At 40.2% G+C, this 15,883-nt stretch overlaps 1 protein-coding gene across 4 annotated transcripts; it reads left to right on the forward strand.

Annotated features, from left to right (window-relative positions):
- The first annotated feature begins 727 nt into the window (after positions 1-727).
- On the forward strand, positions 728-15,220 carry ERICH5 (glutamate rich 5). Of its 4 annotated transcripts, XM_089517693.1 has the most exons (5): positions 728-892; positions 7,989-8,507; positions 10,108-10,217; positions 10,305-10,342; positions 13,443-15,220. In XM_089517693.1, the coding sequence occupies exons 1-5, from the start codon at positions 799-801 to the stop codon at positions 13,450-13,452; spliced, it is 771 nt and encodes a 256-aa protein (XP_089373819.1). In that variant the 5' UTR covers positions 728-798; the 3' UTR covers positions 13,453-15,220. The 4 variants fall into 4 exon arrangements, with proteins under 4 accessions (XP_089373819.1, XP_089373820.1, XP_089373821.1 ...); XM_089517694.1 differs by lacking the exon at positions 10,305-10,342 and having other exon boundaries at positions 10,108-10,218; XM_089517695.1 differs by lacking the exon at positions 10,305-10,342 and having other exon boundaries at positions 10,108-10,218; positions 13,446-15,220.
- The last annotated feature ends 663 nt before the right edge of the window (positions 15,221-15,883 follow it).

Raw genomic sequence — 15,883 nt, forward strand, 5'->3', positions numbered from 1 at the left:
GTTGGCAGCGTGAGCTTTCCTTAGACTTCAGTCTACTTCCTCAGATGCTTTATAATAGAATAATATAATATAGAGAGAGCTCTTGTAGCACCTTTGAGACTCACCGAAACAAGATCTTTCTGTATATAATATTATATTGTTATAAAGCATCTGAGGAAGTAGACTTAAGTCGAAGGAAAGCACACGGTGCCAACTTATTTCTCTCAGTGAGTCTCAAAGGTCCCACAAGATCTCTCTATATATTGCATTATTATGAAGCATCTGAGGAAGTCGAGTGAAGTCTAAGGAAGCCTCAGGCTGCCAACTTCTTTCTTTCAGTGAGCTACGAGATCTCTCTACAAAACAACAACAAAAGAGGCGTGAATTTAGGAGTGTTTTCAGCTTTTTTATTATTGTTATTATTGCTAACATTTGGCCACGTAATCCTTTTTTTGAGGCGTCTTAAAACTAAGTCCTCCATTTTGGCGGTTGGGAGGATGGCTGGGCGGGGGAGGGGCAGGCCGCGCCGTTCCCATGGCAACTGAGCTCGAGCCATAAACAACGCTCAGGAGGCGGCGGCGGCGAGAGGGAAAAGTTCCTCTTCGGCACGTGCGCCTCTGGAGTTGTTGGGGAGAGAGAGAGAGAGAGAGAGAGAGAGAGAGAGAGAGAGAGGAGGAAGCAGCCCCGCCCCCTCAGTGGAGACCCCGTCCCGGCTTCCCATTGGCCCAAAGAGAAGCCACGCCCCCTTCTCGCACCCCTGGTTCTCGCTGCCTTCCTTGCCTCCCTTGCTGTCAGTGCGCTCCTGACCGCCGTCGAGTCATGGGCTGCGCCAGCAGCGCTCACACCCAAGTGAGGGAGTTCAGCCGGCCGGCTTCCAAGGTGCCCCCGGAGGCCAACGGGCTGCAGAGAGGCGGTGAGTGGGTGGCAGAGGAGCCCCTTGGATGAGCACTGCGTTAGCTCTGCAAAATGGGGGGCAGAGAATAGATGGATGGATGGATGGATGGGGAGCCATGCAGGTCACAGGGATTCCCAGACTTTAGCCTTCCAGGTCTTTTGCACTACTACTACTTTTACTAATACTATTTCTTCTTCTTCCTATTATTATTGTTGTTGTTCATTTTTATTTATTTATTTATTTATTTATTAATAAACATTTAGCCTTCTCTGCCAGAGAGCACTGGTGCCATAGTAAACTGTTATAGGCTATTGATTATCTTAAACCCAGAGCTTTAACCAGAAAACAGCAGGGAGACCAAGACTTGGAAAGGACACATGTTCATTTTCAGCTGCAGCATTGTTCCCAGAAGAGAATCCATATTCCAAATTCTGGGAACCCCAAATTCCAGAGTGAACAAAGGAAACTACAAATCACATTTCATTGGTTGCACTGAATTAAACATTTACATGCCCATATATTCATTGGATCACCATACTGGATCCCCATACAACCCACAGGACTATGTAGCACTGAGCCATGGCAGTTAAAGCAGTCTCAAACTGGATCATTTTGACAGTGTGTTTTGGATCAGTGATTCCCAAACTCTGCCCTTCCAGGTGTTTTGAACAACTACTACTACTACTACTACTACTTCCTTTTCTTTTCTTTATTTATAGCCTGCCTTTCTCCCAGGAATAGGGTCTCAAGGCGGCTAAGAAAATTTAAAACTTTATGTAGAGAGACCATGTAGCACCTTTGAGACTGACTTAAATAAAGAAGTTGGCAGCATGAGCTTTCCTAGACTTTGGTCTACTTCCTCAGATGCATGTAGGGTAGACTGAAGTCTTGGAAAGCTCATGCTGCCAACATCTTTCAGTGAGTCCCTAAGGTGCTCTAAGATCTCTCTGCATACTGATTCTACAGACTAACAAAGCTATATTGTAAAATTTAAAACAGTTCGAGTTATAGAATCATAAAGTTGGAAGAGACCACAAGGGCCATCCAGTCCAACCCCCTGCCATGCAGGAAATCTCAATCAAAGTACCCCTGAGAGATGGCCATCCAGCCTCTGTTTAAAGACTTTCAAAGAAGGAGACTCCACCACTCTCCGAGGAAGCATAGTTACTGTCAAACAGCCCTTACTGTCAGGAAGTTACTCCTAATGTTGAGGCATAATCTCTTTTCCTGGAGCTTGCATCCATTGTTCTGGGTCCTATTCTCTGAAGCTGGAGAAAACAATCTTGCTCTACCCTCAATGTGGCACCCCTTCAAATACTTAAACAGGGCTATCATATCACCTCTTAACCTTCTCTTCTCCAGGCTAAACATCCCCAGCTCCCTAAGTCTTTCCTCATCGGACATGGTTTCCAGACTTCACCATTTTAGTCGCCCTCCTTTGGACACGCTCCAGTTTCTCAATGTCCTTTTTGAATTGTGGTGCCCAGAACTGGACACAATATTCCAGGTGGGGTCTGACCAAGGTGGGGTCTGACCAAGTGGCACTATTATTTCCCTTGATCTAGACACTATACTTCTTTTGATTAGACTATACTTCTATTTAGACTATTATTTCTTATATTTCTATGCTTCTATTAAGATTAAACTATACACTTGTCCCTCCGTATTTGCTAGGGTTAGAGGCACAAGACCCCCATGAATATAGAAAAATGGCAAATAACAAAAACACTATGTTTTTACCTGAGAGGACACCTCTCTGGGAATCTCTAGGTCCTCCAGTGCAACTCTGTGGCCAATGTCCAACATACACTGACCATAGAACTGAACTGGAGAAACTACAAATGCCTAGTAGAGTATGCTCTCTAGGAATATTTAGGTTCTTCAGTGCAACTTTTAGTTAAAGTTTACCATAGAGTTGCACTGGAGGACCTAGATATTCCTAGAGAGATCATATTAATCAAATCCATGAATAATCAAATCCACAAATATGGAGAGATGAGTGTTCTTTTATTAAGTTAAAAGCAATATACAAAGCACAAAAGTGTAAATACAATGTCTTTTAAAAAAGCTAGTATAGGGTCACCATATGAGAACCAGTGTGGTGTAGTGGTTTGAACATTGGACTACTATGGAGACCAGAGTTCAACTTTAAGTCATGGAAACCCACTGGTGACCTTGGGCAAGTCACACCCTCTCAGATTCAGAGGAAGGCAAAGGCAAGTTTAAAATGTTTTAAAAAGTGACACATTAAAATTTAAAGTATATTAAAAACTCTATACGTACTCCCAGACTCCCAGACCATTGGCCAAGACAATAGCTACTGGAAACTAAAGTCCAAAACACTTAGGAGGATCAGACTTTGGGAATCACTGATCTATAAGAAGGGTTCAGGTTGTTCTGGAGCAGTTGTTATTACAAGAAAGTCATTCAGATAACCAAATTGGACCTGTAGTGACAGGGAGGCAATGTGGATGAATGTTTTAGAAAGTGAGTGTGAATTATAGAATCATAGAGTTGGAAGAGACCACAAGGGCCATCCAGTCCAACCCCCTGCCATGCAGGAAGTCACAATCAAAGCATCCCCGACAGATGGCTATCCGGCCTCTGTTTTAAGACCTCCAGGGAAGGAGACTCCATTACACTCCAAGGGAGTTTGTTCCACTGTCAAACAGTCCCTACTGTCAGGACGTTCCTCCTAAAGTTGAGGTGGAATCTCTTTTCCTGCAGTTTGCATCCATTGCTCCGGGTCCTGTTCTCTGGAGCAGCAGAAAACAAGCTAGCTCTTTCCTCAATATGACATCCCTTCCCTTCAAATATTTAAACAGGGCTATCATATCACCTCTTAACCTTCTTTTCTCCAGGCTAAACATCCCCAGCTCCCTAAGTAATTCCTCATAGGACAACATGGTTTCCAGACCCTTCACCATTTTAGTCACCCTTCTTTGGACACAGTCCAGTTTCTCAGTGTCCTTTTTGAATTGTGGTGCCCAGAACTGGACACAATATTCCAGGTGGGGCCTGACTAAACCAGAATAGAGTGGCACTATTACTTCTCTTGATGTAAACACTATACTTTTATTGATGCAGCCTAAAATTGCATTGGCTTTTTTAGCTGCCACATCGTACTGTTGACTCATGTTCAATTTGTGGTCTATTTGGACTCCCAGATCCCTTTTACATGTAGTCTCATTCAACCAGGTGACACCCCCCCTCATCCTATATCTGTGCATTTTATTTTTCTGCCCTAAGTGCAGTACCTTACATTTCTCCATGTTGAAGTTCATTTTGTTAGCTTTGGCCCAGCTTTCTAGTCTATTCAGGTCCTCTGGGGTGTTAGCTACTCCTCCCAATTTGGTGTCGTCTGCAAATTTGATAAGTATGCCCCCAATTCCTTCATCCAAGTCATTGATAAAATGTATGAGTATGGGATAGAGAAGGTCAAGAGACAGAATCTGGAGGAGGGGTTTTAGGAAGGGAAAAAGTAGGACTGGTAAGGAAGAAGAATGAGATGGGCAATATGAGTAGGTTAAAGAAGGAGAAGAAGTTAGGTAGTGTATTTGGAGGCATTGCGATCTGAGGACTGTCCACTGTTTGTTAACTTTCCTCCAGCCCTGATTCATGGCAACTCTGTGGATGAGACATCTCCAAGACTATCTATCCTCCACTGCTCTGCTTAGTTCATGCAAATTCATACCCATGACCCCCTTAATAGAATCCATCCATCTAGTATGTGGTCTTCCTCTCTTTCTACTACCGTCTACCTTTCCTAACATTATTGTCTTTTCTAGTGTTTCATTCCTTCTCATTATGTGTCCAAAGTATGACAGCCTCAATTTGATTGTCTTGGCTTCCAGGGAGATTTCTGGTTTGATCTCTTCAAGGACCCATTTGTTTGTCTTTTTGGCTATGGTATCCTCAACACTCTTCTCCAGCACCACATCTCAAATGAATTTATTTTCTTCACTGTCCAGCTCTCACATCCATACATGATGATGAGGAATACAATGGCTTGGACAATTCTAACTTTAGTTGTGTATCTTTAAGATCTTGTCTAGCTCAATAGCTGCCCTTTTCTATGTTTAATAAAAATATATTTTTAAAAGATTTTTATGGTGTAGCAAAGGAAATGGCAAACATGTTCTGAACAACTCTTGCCAAGAAAACCCCATGATCAGTTCACCTTAGAGTCACAATAAATCGACACAACAACTACATATTATGGTCTGACCCCCTCCCCTCATAGTATGCAAAGAAGGATCTGGAGAGAAGGAAAATAAGGACATTGTCCCCCCAAATAATAATTCTGCTGTCCCCCCATGAGATTTTCCTCCAGTCCCCAAATTTCTGACATTGCAGTAAGTTAAAACTTCAGTGGAGCATTTCAAAATACAGTTTAGGCATCCAGAATAAAGGGGCTGGCAGAGTTACCAAGGGAATGCCAACACAGCAAACAGAAGAGTTCTAAGTGTGAACATGTTCATTTTATGCAGTTAGAAAGAGCCCTGTCCTCTCCTGTACCTTGCTGTCTGAATTTACCTTTTTCCTCTTTCTCTACAGTCCTTACTTTATTCACATATGATAGGTTATTTCTAGCCAAGTCTTCCATAACCTAGGACTCACCAAATGTGTTGGACTATAGTTCCCATTTTCCCAAGACACCGTGGCTGGTCATCTTAGTGAGGCTGGAATATCACAAACTGCAAAGGCTTAACTTTGATCCCTTCTGCTGTTTATGGTCTCTGTGGCTGATGCAGGAAATAATACAACCTGTTTATTATGGTTCATCCTATTGATAAAACTACCTATTTGGGTATTTGGGCCAAGATGTCATTGATACATTGGTGATACAACTGGCTCAATGTATTTTTATGTAAGAGCCAGCTGTAGCAGTTTGGATATGTAGTAGACTGGATGAGGGAACAAAAACTAAAATTCAAGACAAATAAGATGAAATTGCTTATGATGGAGGCTGAGAAAACTAGTTTCATCTGTCCTACATGGGGTCACACTTCAAACATGGATCAGTTCTTATTCAAGCTTTGCTCTTGGATCTTCAGTTGATGGTTGTAGTTGGGAGTACATTTTGCCACCTTTTGACTATAGCATCATTTAATATTAAAGTCCCCCCTTTTTTTGCATACTATCGTAATTTCTCAACTTTTGCAATTATATTATACTATGGAACTTTAGCTGCTCTAGAATGAGATGGCTTGGTTGTGGATTGAGTTATAAGCAGGAATATACTGTATTAAGCTGATCCTGGGTAGTATCCAACAGTGTTTTTTCTACTTAAAGAAGACAATTCCCACTCATAAGGTGCATATTCCTGATCTTTTGGGAGACTTCTCTCCTCTTTTCCTCTAAGACTCTGTGTTCATCCCATCCAGAAATACCCAGCATTTTTAGGACTGCAGGGCTGCCAGGGAAAGGAGGAAACAGGGAAATACACTTCAGCAAATTAGTTTCTACCACTTTTATAAAGGGTCAGCTTTCTGTGAGAAACCTACTGGTCCTCACTATGTATCCAGGCCAAAATCTGTATTCTAGAGGGGATGATAAACCAACAAATGCCAAACTACATGGTGGGGTGAAATCTTTTAAGAGACCAATAAGGAAAATCTAGAAAAAGTGTAATTAAAAATTATGGCTATAGATAAATTAATTGGAAAGGTATTTCATTACATTTTTTTTGGGGGGGGGACATGGCTTTAATTAAAACTAAGTCCATGTATGGCAAAACTTAAAAATAATAAAGACAGTAGAGTACATATCAAATTCAAATGGACATAAAACCATCTGGGTTTAAACTTGGCATGTGGTCATTATACCAGGGGTCAAAAATGGCAGTTTTATTTTTGAAATGTTATTAATAAAACTTTCCTCCTAAATTCCCTGAAAGGTTATTTGCTTGAAACACTTTTTGCAGGACAGTTAACAGTTACTTGTTAACTTATATTGTACCATAGAACTCAGCTCAATTGTCTGAGCACCACTATGGTTTCCTTTTCTTGGAAATGAAGTCATATGCCCCATTGAACACCATAGGACTTTATTTCCAGAAAAGTGTGCAGAGGAGCTAGATTGTGCATACACATGGAATAATTTAATGAGCAAAACTATCTAATTTAAGGATATTTAAAGTAAAAGATACAGCAGTGATTAATTCATCCAAGGAAGTGGGCTGCAGTCTACAACCACTTCTGCCAAAGAAAACCTATTAGTCTTTTAGCTACCACTAGATTTTTTTATTGTTTTTTCCTGCAAAAGACTAACATGGCTAGACCCATGGAAGCCACCAGAACAAAAGCCTTGGAGTAACCATGACTGATTACTTCAAATGTGTTCTTGGGTGAGTATGGTTACCAAGTATTTGAAAGAATAATGCTTAGATGAGTGAGATATGCATTTAAAAATACAAGTGCTGCTCCACAGACATTGTTGTCACTGATGTTGTTGTTGTTTTTTACCTGGGGATAGTTAGATTAGAGTGTTTCAGCAAAAACAACAAAGATTCTTGTGACGCCTTAAAAGACTTCAGATTATTGTAATACAGTACAAGTCATTATGGACTTAAGGGCTCAACAGGTTGGGGCTGCAGATTGGGGCCACAGCAACTACATGCCAGGGCCCTGATCTCTCCTTTCCATGGTGCAAAAAAGGAGCCGCAGAAGTGGCTCCTTTTTGTGCACTGGAAAGAGCGCCATAGCTGCCGGCGCACAGCTAAACGCAGCACCAGATGACACCATGTAGATGCAGCACCAGAGGAGTTCCATGATGCCGCGCATCGTGTAGAGCGGTGCGCAGCATCACACCAGCCTGGGGGCGGAGTTGGGGCATGCATCATGTGGGCACCATGCCCCAACTCCACCCCCAGGCTGGCATTAATGTCTGGTCTGTCGAGCCCCTAAAATCCTCCTCATCAGATGTGAAATATTTTTTGTGGACTGCAGGACTATATACTTTAAAAAGTCGATGTTTTTAGAGGAAAATGAAATCGAGATAGTACTGATATTAACAATTGCATTATTAACAGTATTAACATTATTTACTTATGATAAATTATGTTCCTCCCCTTATTTCCTTTCAAAACTCATAATCAACATTGCTGAATCAGATGACAGCTTGCCCATCACAGATGAAAATGGCACAATACCTGACCAGACCAAATTTGAAGCAATGGATGAAGTGAAACTTGGGTCTCCTGAAATAAAACAAAGTGAGAGTCTTGCCAAAGAAGTGGCAGATGCTTTGATTCCAGGAATGACAAACTGTGCCCTTTCTACCTTTCAAAGAGTAGACCCTGAGGGCACAGAGCCACAGCCAGTGGAAGAAAAGTTCAGCAGGTGTGGGTCCTTATCTGCCAGTCATTTAGAAGCTGGTGAGCCTCGGTTTGTGGAACCTACAGAAGAGGATGGTGAGCCTCCAGAAAGTGTGAGAGAAACTGCCAACATTTTGCCTCCAGAAATTGTAGAGGACAATAAGCCTGAACCTGCTGAATCATTGCAGGAGGACCCACCCGAGTCTACAACAGTGGCAAGTGTTAATCTTGTAACAGAAATTGTGAAGGAACTGGAAACAAGTGAAGAGGAACTGCTAACTGAGGATAACAACTGTGTGAATGCAGATTCGGAAGGTCAGGTTCTGCCCTACATATAGAGATTTATGAGAATACCTGAGGGCAGACTCTCTTGCCCAGTGGGTTGAGTAAAGGCTTGGGGAAAATGGTAGCTGAAAGTATGTTTCATCTTGTAGAACATGGTTAAGAACTCTTCTGGGCTTAGTACTACCTGCTGTTTTTCCTTGCATTCTCAGTCCAAACATTTTCCTCCTCACCCCAATAATTTACATAAATTAATACTGCAAGTAGACAGGAGACAATAATGGAGGGGGACATATACCCGAAAACATGTATACATAATATAAATGGTACAAAGCTGTTTCCATATCACTGAGATCAAAGTATTATGTTCTTATTTTAAATTCCCAATTGGTTCAAGTCAAAATCTTGTGATGTTTGTATATTATTGTTTGCCAAAAATACAACACTGTTTGATTCAGCCTGTTAGTGCCATATAATTTCTTCAGAATTTCCTAACTGACTTAGACCAGGGGTCCCTCCACCTTATTCAATTTCATCTGCAGCCATGAACAAAAAGATGCCCTTTGCAAAGCTACCTAAAAGGAGAAAATGATAGCAACCTGAATATTCTTTGGTCCTAACACCTGTGAATTGGAAATATATTGCCTCTAGACATGGAAGTACTGGGATCCTCCTGTTTTTGAGGTGGGAGGCACTGGCAGGCAGGTTATTATTAATTTTGCCTCCTTACAGGTATTTGCAAGCAAAGTGTGAATTACTTTTCCCATCCACTATCAGTGAAACATCCTTAAATATAAAGCTTCTTACAAGCAGAATGTAAACTTAGAAGTGAGCTTTATGTGTTCAGTGTAGCTTACTCCCAAGTAAGTGTGCTTTAGGATAGATTGCAGACAGCCTTTATTATTTCTGGGAGGGCCCAGCAATGGCTGTCTTAATATTTCTTAGTGCTTGATCTTTTAGTACACCTCTGATTGATAGTACTTGACGAGGCTCAGCTTAACTACATAGGAGTATGGGTAGTCCAATTTTTCCAGATCATTTCAAGGGAAGCTGAGACTTTCCTAGCTTTAGGGTGGGGGGAGAAGGAAATCAAGTCTTCCTTTCACATTGTAGACTCCATGTGGAGGTTAAATTTAGGCACGATTACTATTGTCCTTGAGGGTGTATTACTGCACCTGTTTCATGCCATTCAAGTGATAGGATCTCTGCAAAATGTACTGTGTAGGAAACAAAATTGTATGAGTTGGACAACATCCAAACTGATTAACGCTTGGGTGAATAGGAAGTTTATTTACATGGACCTATGTGTCTGACGCAACAAATACAGATAGACAAAACCCATAGAATGAGTTTCTGTAACTGATTGTTAACTTACAAGTTACTTTTTTAAATGTATGCATTATCAATAGACTAAATGGAAAGGCAAGGTTAGCAGAAGACAGCAACAGGGGCATTTAAGATGTTATATATCAGCTAGCAGGTTCTTGAATGCCTCTTGTGCTTCACCTATCTTTATTTTTTTTCATGTTATAAAGGAAAACATAAGACTGACAAAATTAGGGTTTGTAAAGTGCTGGTGCACGTAATACTCTTTCAGTGTTCCCTGCCTTGATCTCTATGGTTACTGTTCCAGGCGAGACGGGAGAAAAGATGGAAACTGAGATGTACTGTGAGATAGTAAATGAAGTCTCTGAAACAAAAGAAGAAGAAACGGGAGAAGCAACAGCAACAGCAACAGAGATAGGTATGTTGACAGAGACGTAAAGTACTAATACATGAGGAGCTCAAAAAGTTGCACTAGTATTCATAATCTTTTATTTGTATATTGTGGATGTTTCCTGCCTTACCAGATGCTTAAACAGCATTCAGTAGGTAGCATAATTTTCTCTTCATCTGTGCATCTGCTTAAATTTTGTTTGTTTGAGGACCTAATTAGACATGTCATCAATCATTTAAAAACACACGCACACTTCTCTGGATCTGTCCTAACTTCATATATATAGAATGCAGAGCGTGGCAACATTACTCATGGACTACAGGCCCCAAATCCCAGCCTACATGCCCAGTGACCATACTGGCAGAGGGATTCTGGCAGTTGTAATCAAAAAGGTAACTTTGCCAGGCTTTAAAAACGTACTACTTTTAAAAAATCAAATTAGGTACTAATGCAGAGCCCTTCGGCTTTCTTCTTAGCTTCCCACAAACAGTCTTCCTTAAGTGGGCTTACTTCTAGAATTAGAACACAGGTGCAAATAAATATATAGGAAGAGGGCAAATAGCATAAAAGCAATTTTGAGGCAGTGTGGGCATTTCCCCTCTTGCTGTTAAAATTAGACCTCAATTTTCAGAGTGAACGTGTTGCATCTAGTGTAGCACTAAGTCCTGAACTAGATAAGCCACCTAAAAGGTTTCAGAGGACACATATTTGAAAAATGATAGTCTTAATTAAACACTTTTAATTCCATAGTTACTATTTGCCAAACATGATTTATTAATGATCAGATTACTGGCATGGCTCAGGGATTTACCCATTATCAGTCTGCTCCTTTTGTTTGTTGGCACTGGGGACAGGAATGGGTCAGTTTCAGAAGTTAACTTCCATGGCTTTTTGAAGGACAAACAAAACAAGGTACAGGTTGACTGGAAACAGAGAAGAACAGATGAAAAGGAGGGCAAAAGCGCTCATCACTCAAGCAGACTCTAAAATTACATCTCTTCAATTTACCTCAGTCATACCTGATGGTAGAGATTTCCTTTCTGTGAAATTGAAACCCGCATATTAATCATGGTAGAAACTGGGATTAAAACAGAGGCGAAGACAGGATCATAGCAGAAATACCCAACTTTTTGGAATCTGGGGGAACATTTATTGCTTTTAAAAACTGCTGTGAGCACAACCGCAAAATGGCTTCTGTGGGGTGGGGTAGCCAGTCATAAAATGTTGGGACTGCACTTCCCTACCCCACCTCACTCTAGTTCAGAAAACAAAGGATGAAAATGTAGGGTCTAGAGAAACAAATAAAATGAAGGTGAGAGAAGAAAGGGAAACGTATATAATTTAAGACAAGAAAAAACATTTAAGATAAAGCCCTATGAATGTGTTGAACTAATTCAACAAAACATAAAAGATAACGTAGAATTAAGACTAGAAGGATAAAGGTTAAAGACAAAAAATACTAAAGGGTTAAAGGACAAAAAAAAAGGAAGAGACTAAAAGGTATAAGACGTGCAATTTAAACTACTCAGAGGTAAATCCTAGAGTGGGGGAAGCTGCTTACCCCCCTCCTGTCACCCCCACCATCCCATGATCTTGTCACTTGCAGAGATTTCCCTTTCTAGACCTTTCCCCTCAGAAGCACAAGATGTGTCCTTTCTATTCAAGTGAGTGGCATCACTGTATTCCTGTGAGAAGTGATATGGTTATAGGGGATGGGGAGGGGAAGACATAATAGGGAAATGGCTTCATATGCACCAACTGTCCCAATTTGGCAGGAACAGTACTGATTAATTCTCTGCTATCCCACATATTCAGCTGCTTTTCAAATGTCCCAGTTTCTCTCCTCACTTTTCTTCCTTGTCCTCAGTTTATTTCAGTTGCTGCAAACTGAACCCAACATGCAGAAGTACTTTGTGCTCAGTTCAAAGATATAACCGTGTTAGTCTGTAGAATCAGTAGGGAGATCTTATAGCATCTTTGAGATGCACTGAAATAAAGAAGTTGGCAGCATGAGCTTTCATAGACTTCAGTCTACTGCCTCAGATGCATCTCTGGCTCAGGCAAAAGCAGTTTACTGTAGCCTAGGTTGTGTATTCTTCCTCATTAATCACTTCTGTCTTCTTAACCACAAACTGATGTTGCTTGTCCACTTGTGTCCCAATTTTCATCTGTGAAATGTTGGAGGCTATGTTGTACCATCCATTTGTATAGGAGAGAAATTCAATCCCACATGCAGTTGAAGCCCACCAGCCACCAAGAAACCATGAGACAATAGCATATGTGGCGGGAGTGGGCTTTACCTCCTCTCCATCCATTTTTTTTCCCGGCTGGGAACTTCCCCTCCTTCTCCCACCCCATGAAAGTCAATGGCATAACTGTTCCATTTTTACAGGAATAAAACAGCTTGGTGGGTTTAGTCTTGCAGGTATAGTGGACACTTGCTTTATAGTGCCTGAGAGAAAAAGGTACTTGGTGGCCAGTACATTATATTGGAATTCGTGTTTTAGAGGAACTGTGCGTTATATTTGTCTATGGGTTATATGTACATAAAATGTTTATCTGTTATCTGTGTGGTTCTTCTTCTTAGTCTGTATATGAATTTAACAAAAACTGTTTAGAATTTTTCAGTGTTATATTCAAAGAAAACAACCTGCTCCTTAGCATTGTTGGTTACTCTTTAAAACAGGAGCACACAAGCTGTAGCCCTCCGTTTGTTGGATTGCAACTCTAAGCAGTAATAGCCAGATTGGCAACAATCCAAGATTATGGGAGTTTCAGTATAACATTGTTTGTCCACTATTTCCAGATGATGTCTTATTCAAAATAATTTAGTTAAAAGTTGCAATATTGGTGTCATTGTTATTGTAAAGCCGCTCTGAGTCCCAGTTCTGGGAAAAGAGTGGGATACAAATAAATATAATATGATGACACAATACAGTTGCCCCTCCTAATGTGTGGATCTGAGATCCGCACCCTTGAAAATACATGGAGGGGCAACATCCGCTATTTGCAGTGGCACATGCACCCTTGTTGTGTGCATCGGTGTGCGATCCATTTAAGCCTATAGGGCTTGAATAAGTGCAAGCCTTCATTTTCGCGAGGGGTCTGAAATGGATCCCCGCGAAAACAGAGGGCCAACCGTACATATTAGAACAAGGAACTATTTCATGAAATTTGTATACAAACATAGTATATACATTGGTCTAAAGGTCTTTGCTACATTTAACTTTTTGGTTGTTTTTTCCCCCCAGAAGTTACTAATGAAGAGTGATTCATGGCATTTGAATGGACTTCATCTTTGGTCACACAAATATTAATACTCCAGTTTGAGAAAATCTGTTTTTATAGACTTATCACAATAACTGAGCACAGAGAAAACATTATAAGAATTTTATTTCAGGAAGTCAAGTTGCCAAGATACTGGTGAGAAACTGCAATATTAAACCTTCATGTCTGCCATAGTGTCTTCTGCACACACATAAATGAAATTATGTGTCACAAAACAACTTTTGCCTTTCAACAGGAAAATTAACTAATGTGAAGGAAAATCTAGGGTATAATGTCAGCAATATGAAATACAGAAGGAGATACATGTAACATTAGCCTAAACAGCACTAGGAGAACCTGCATCATCTAAAGTAGGATGAGAAACATTAAATGCTAATAGCGATCTTGCAGTCATGAGTTATTTAACTGTACAAATAAAATGACTGCAAGTTTCCCTTATATGTATACTTACAGTATAACAGCTTTGTATTGTTGTTTTAGTACCATCTGGTGATCAATTTGTAAGTTCCCATTTTCTAAACTAATTAAAATAGTCATTGCAATATTCAGAATACTTGGGGAAGAACACTAGTATCAAATGATGGCATTCTGAAACTGCACAATATGATAATGCCTGCTAACAAAATTTGTGTCCTGCACACTTTCATAATTATTGACTAATACATGAGGAAGTTATGCTTCATTGTCATTGGGATGGGATGGCAACCTTTTCAAAAAGGATTTCTAAAATTAATACTAAAAAGCCTATAATTAAGATTCTAATCCATTAAGTCTGAATGCTTCTGTCACCCTGTGCTACTACTATCTATTTTAAGGGATTGCATTCAAATGTGTTACTGGCTTGAATGTGTAATAATTATGCCTTCATGGAACATTTTCTAGATTCCCCCAATAGTATTTATGAATTCCATTTATTTTTATAACACTAGTAATTTGGATAGTAAATTAGGAAATTGAATCCTTCAAGACTGAAGAGCAAATCTGAGTGGAAATTGAGAGGAATTTCACATTGAAATTAAAAAAAAAAAACCAACTTGACAAATGTTCAGTGTATGGGTAAAGAACTCTTTAAACTAGCAGTGAACCTGAGCAGTACTGATTTTCACTCACCTTTTGTCTGAATGAGGGAATCTGTGCCAGTGTAGACAAGATACAGTTGGTTCTTAGGCTTTTTAAAGTGTATAAAATAGAATTGTAGATATCAAAATAAAGAAAATACTTAGCAAGTATCTGTGTGGTGTGGCATGAAACTCAAAGTGATCGGGCAAACCTATGGAGGTAGGAAAGAGAGAAGCTGATCGAATTACCAAAGACCTGCCACACTTGCACCAAAAGAAGACACTGGAGAAATGGTTGGAAGAAAAATGACTAGTCAAACTTTAGGGCTGGCATACTTGATGGCTTGCAGGCAGAGGGAGATCCAGATCATCCTTTAGCCACAAGGATGCCCTTTCAGGGGCTCACAGGACGTAGCCTTAGTAATAGTTCAACATCCCACAGGTTTGCATATTAATATATTTAATTTATGCACTGACATTTCCTCCAAAAAATTGTTCAAAGCAGCTGAACACATAGGCCTAAATACAATTGTTAATTCCAGTTAATGTAGATCAAAATTAATACAGACTTTCTAAGTGTTCAGATGTGTAAACATCAATTCATTTGTCTACTTTAATTCGGACCAACAAGTGGATTTAGTCTTTGAGTCCTCGTCACTATTGTCTAGCTATCCCCTGCCACCCTGTACTTTGAGGTAGGTAGGAGTGTGTGTGTGATAGAGTGGGGAGCAGGTATCTAAATGTAAACCTTTATATTTTTCTTTGCTGAATCTCATTTAGTAGTTTGGGTTCAGCATTCCAGCTTTTTAAATATGAGCTTGACTTTTAATGTGTTGGCTATCCTTTGTGTCTTTCACATCTACTAATTTGATATGTAATTCCTTTATATCAGGGATTTGAAACTGTGTGTGTGGGTGGGTGTGGGGGCAGTCAGTCCCCTCTCTCAATAAAACAAATATTTTGCCTTGAAATGCCTTCAGACACCTTCTGGGAGGCATGGGTGATATTCTTGCCATGTTTTAGGTCCATAGTTTGGACCCTCCAGATGTCACTGAGCTGCAATTCCTAATAGACAGTGGTGATGAATTCTGAATTGCAATCCAGCATCTTGTGGGATGCACTTCGCCCATCTATGTTGTATACTATTTTAAACTAATTTTAGTAAGTTGACAGAAAAACACACATGAGTGAGAGCACACCCTGGTGCAGTGGTACCAGCTAGATCTCAGAAGCGAAAGGCTGCTTTTCTACTACCACCTGGGCTTTCCATTGTGGGTAGGTCCACCTGAAAATTCCAAACACATTTGTTTAACTGAAGTAACAAAAAAAGAGAGGCCCAAATATGA

This window comes from Sceloporus occidentalis, unplaced genomic scaffold (assembly GCF_023333645.1).
Source record: "Sceloporus occidentalis isolate IW3139 unplaced genomic scaffold, rSceOcc1.0.p SCAF_3, whole genome shotgun sequence".
In the NCBI taxonomy this organism is placed as follows: Eukaryota; Metazoa; Chordata; class Lepidosauria; order Squamata; family Phrynosomatidae; genus Sceloporus; species Sceloporus occidentalis.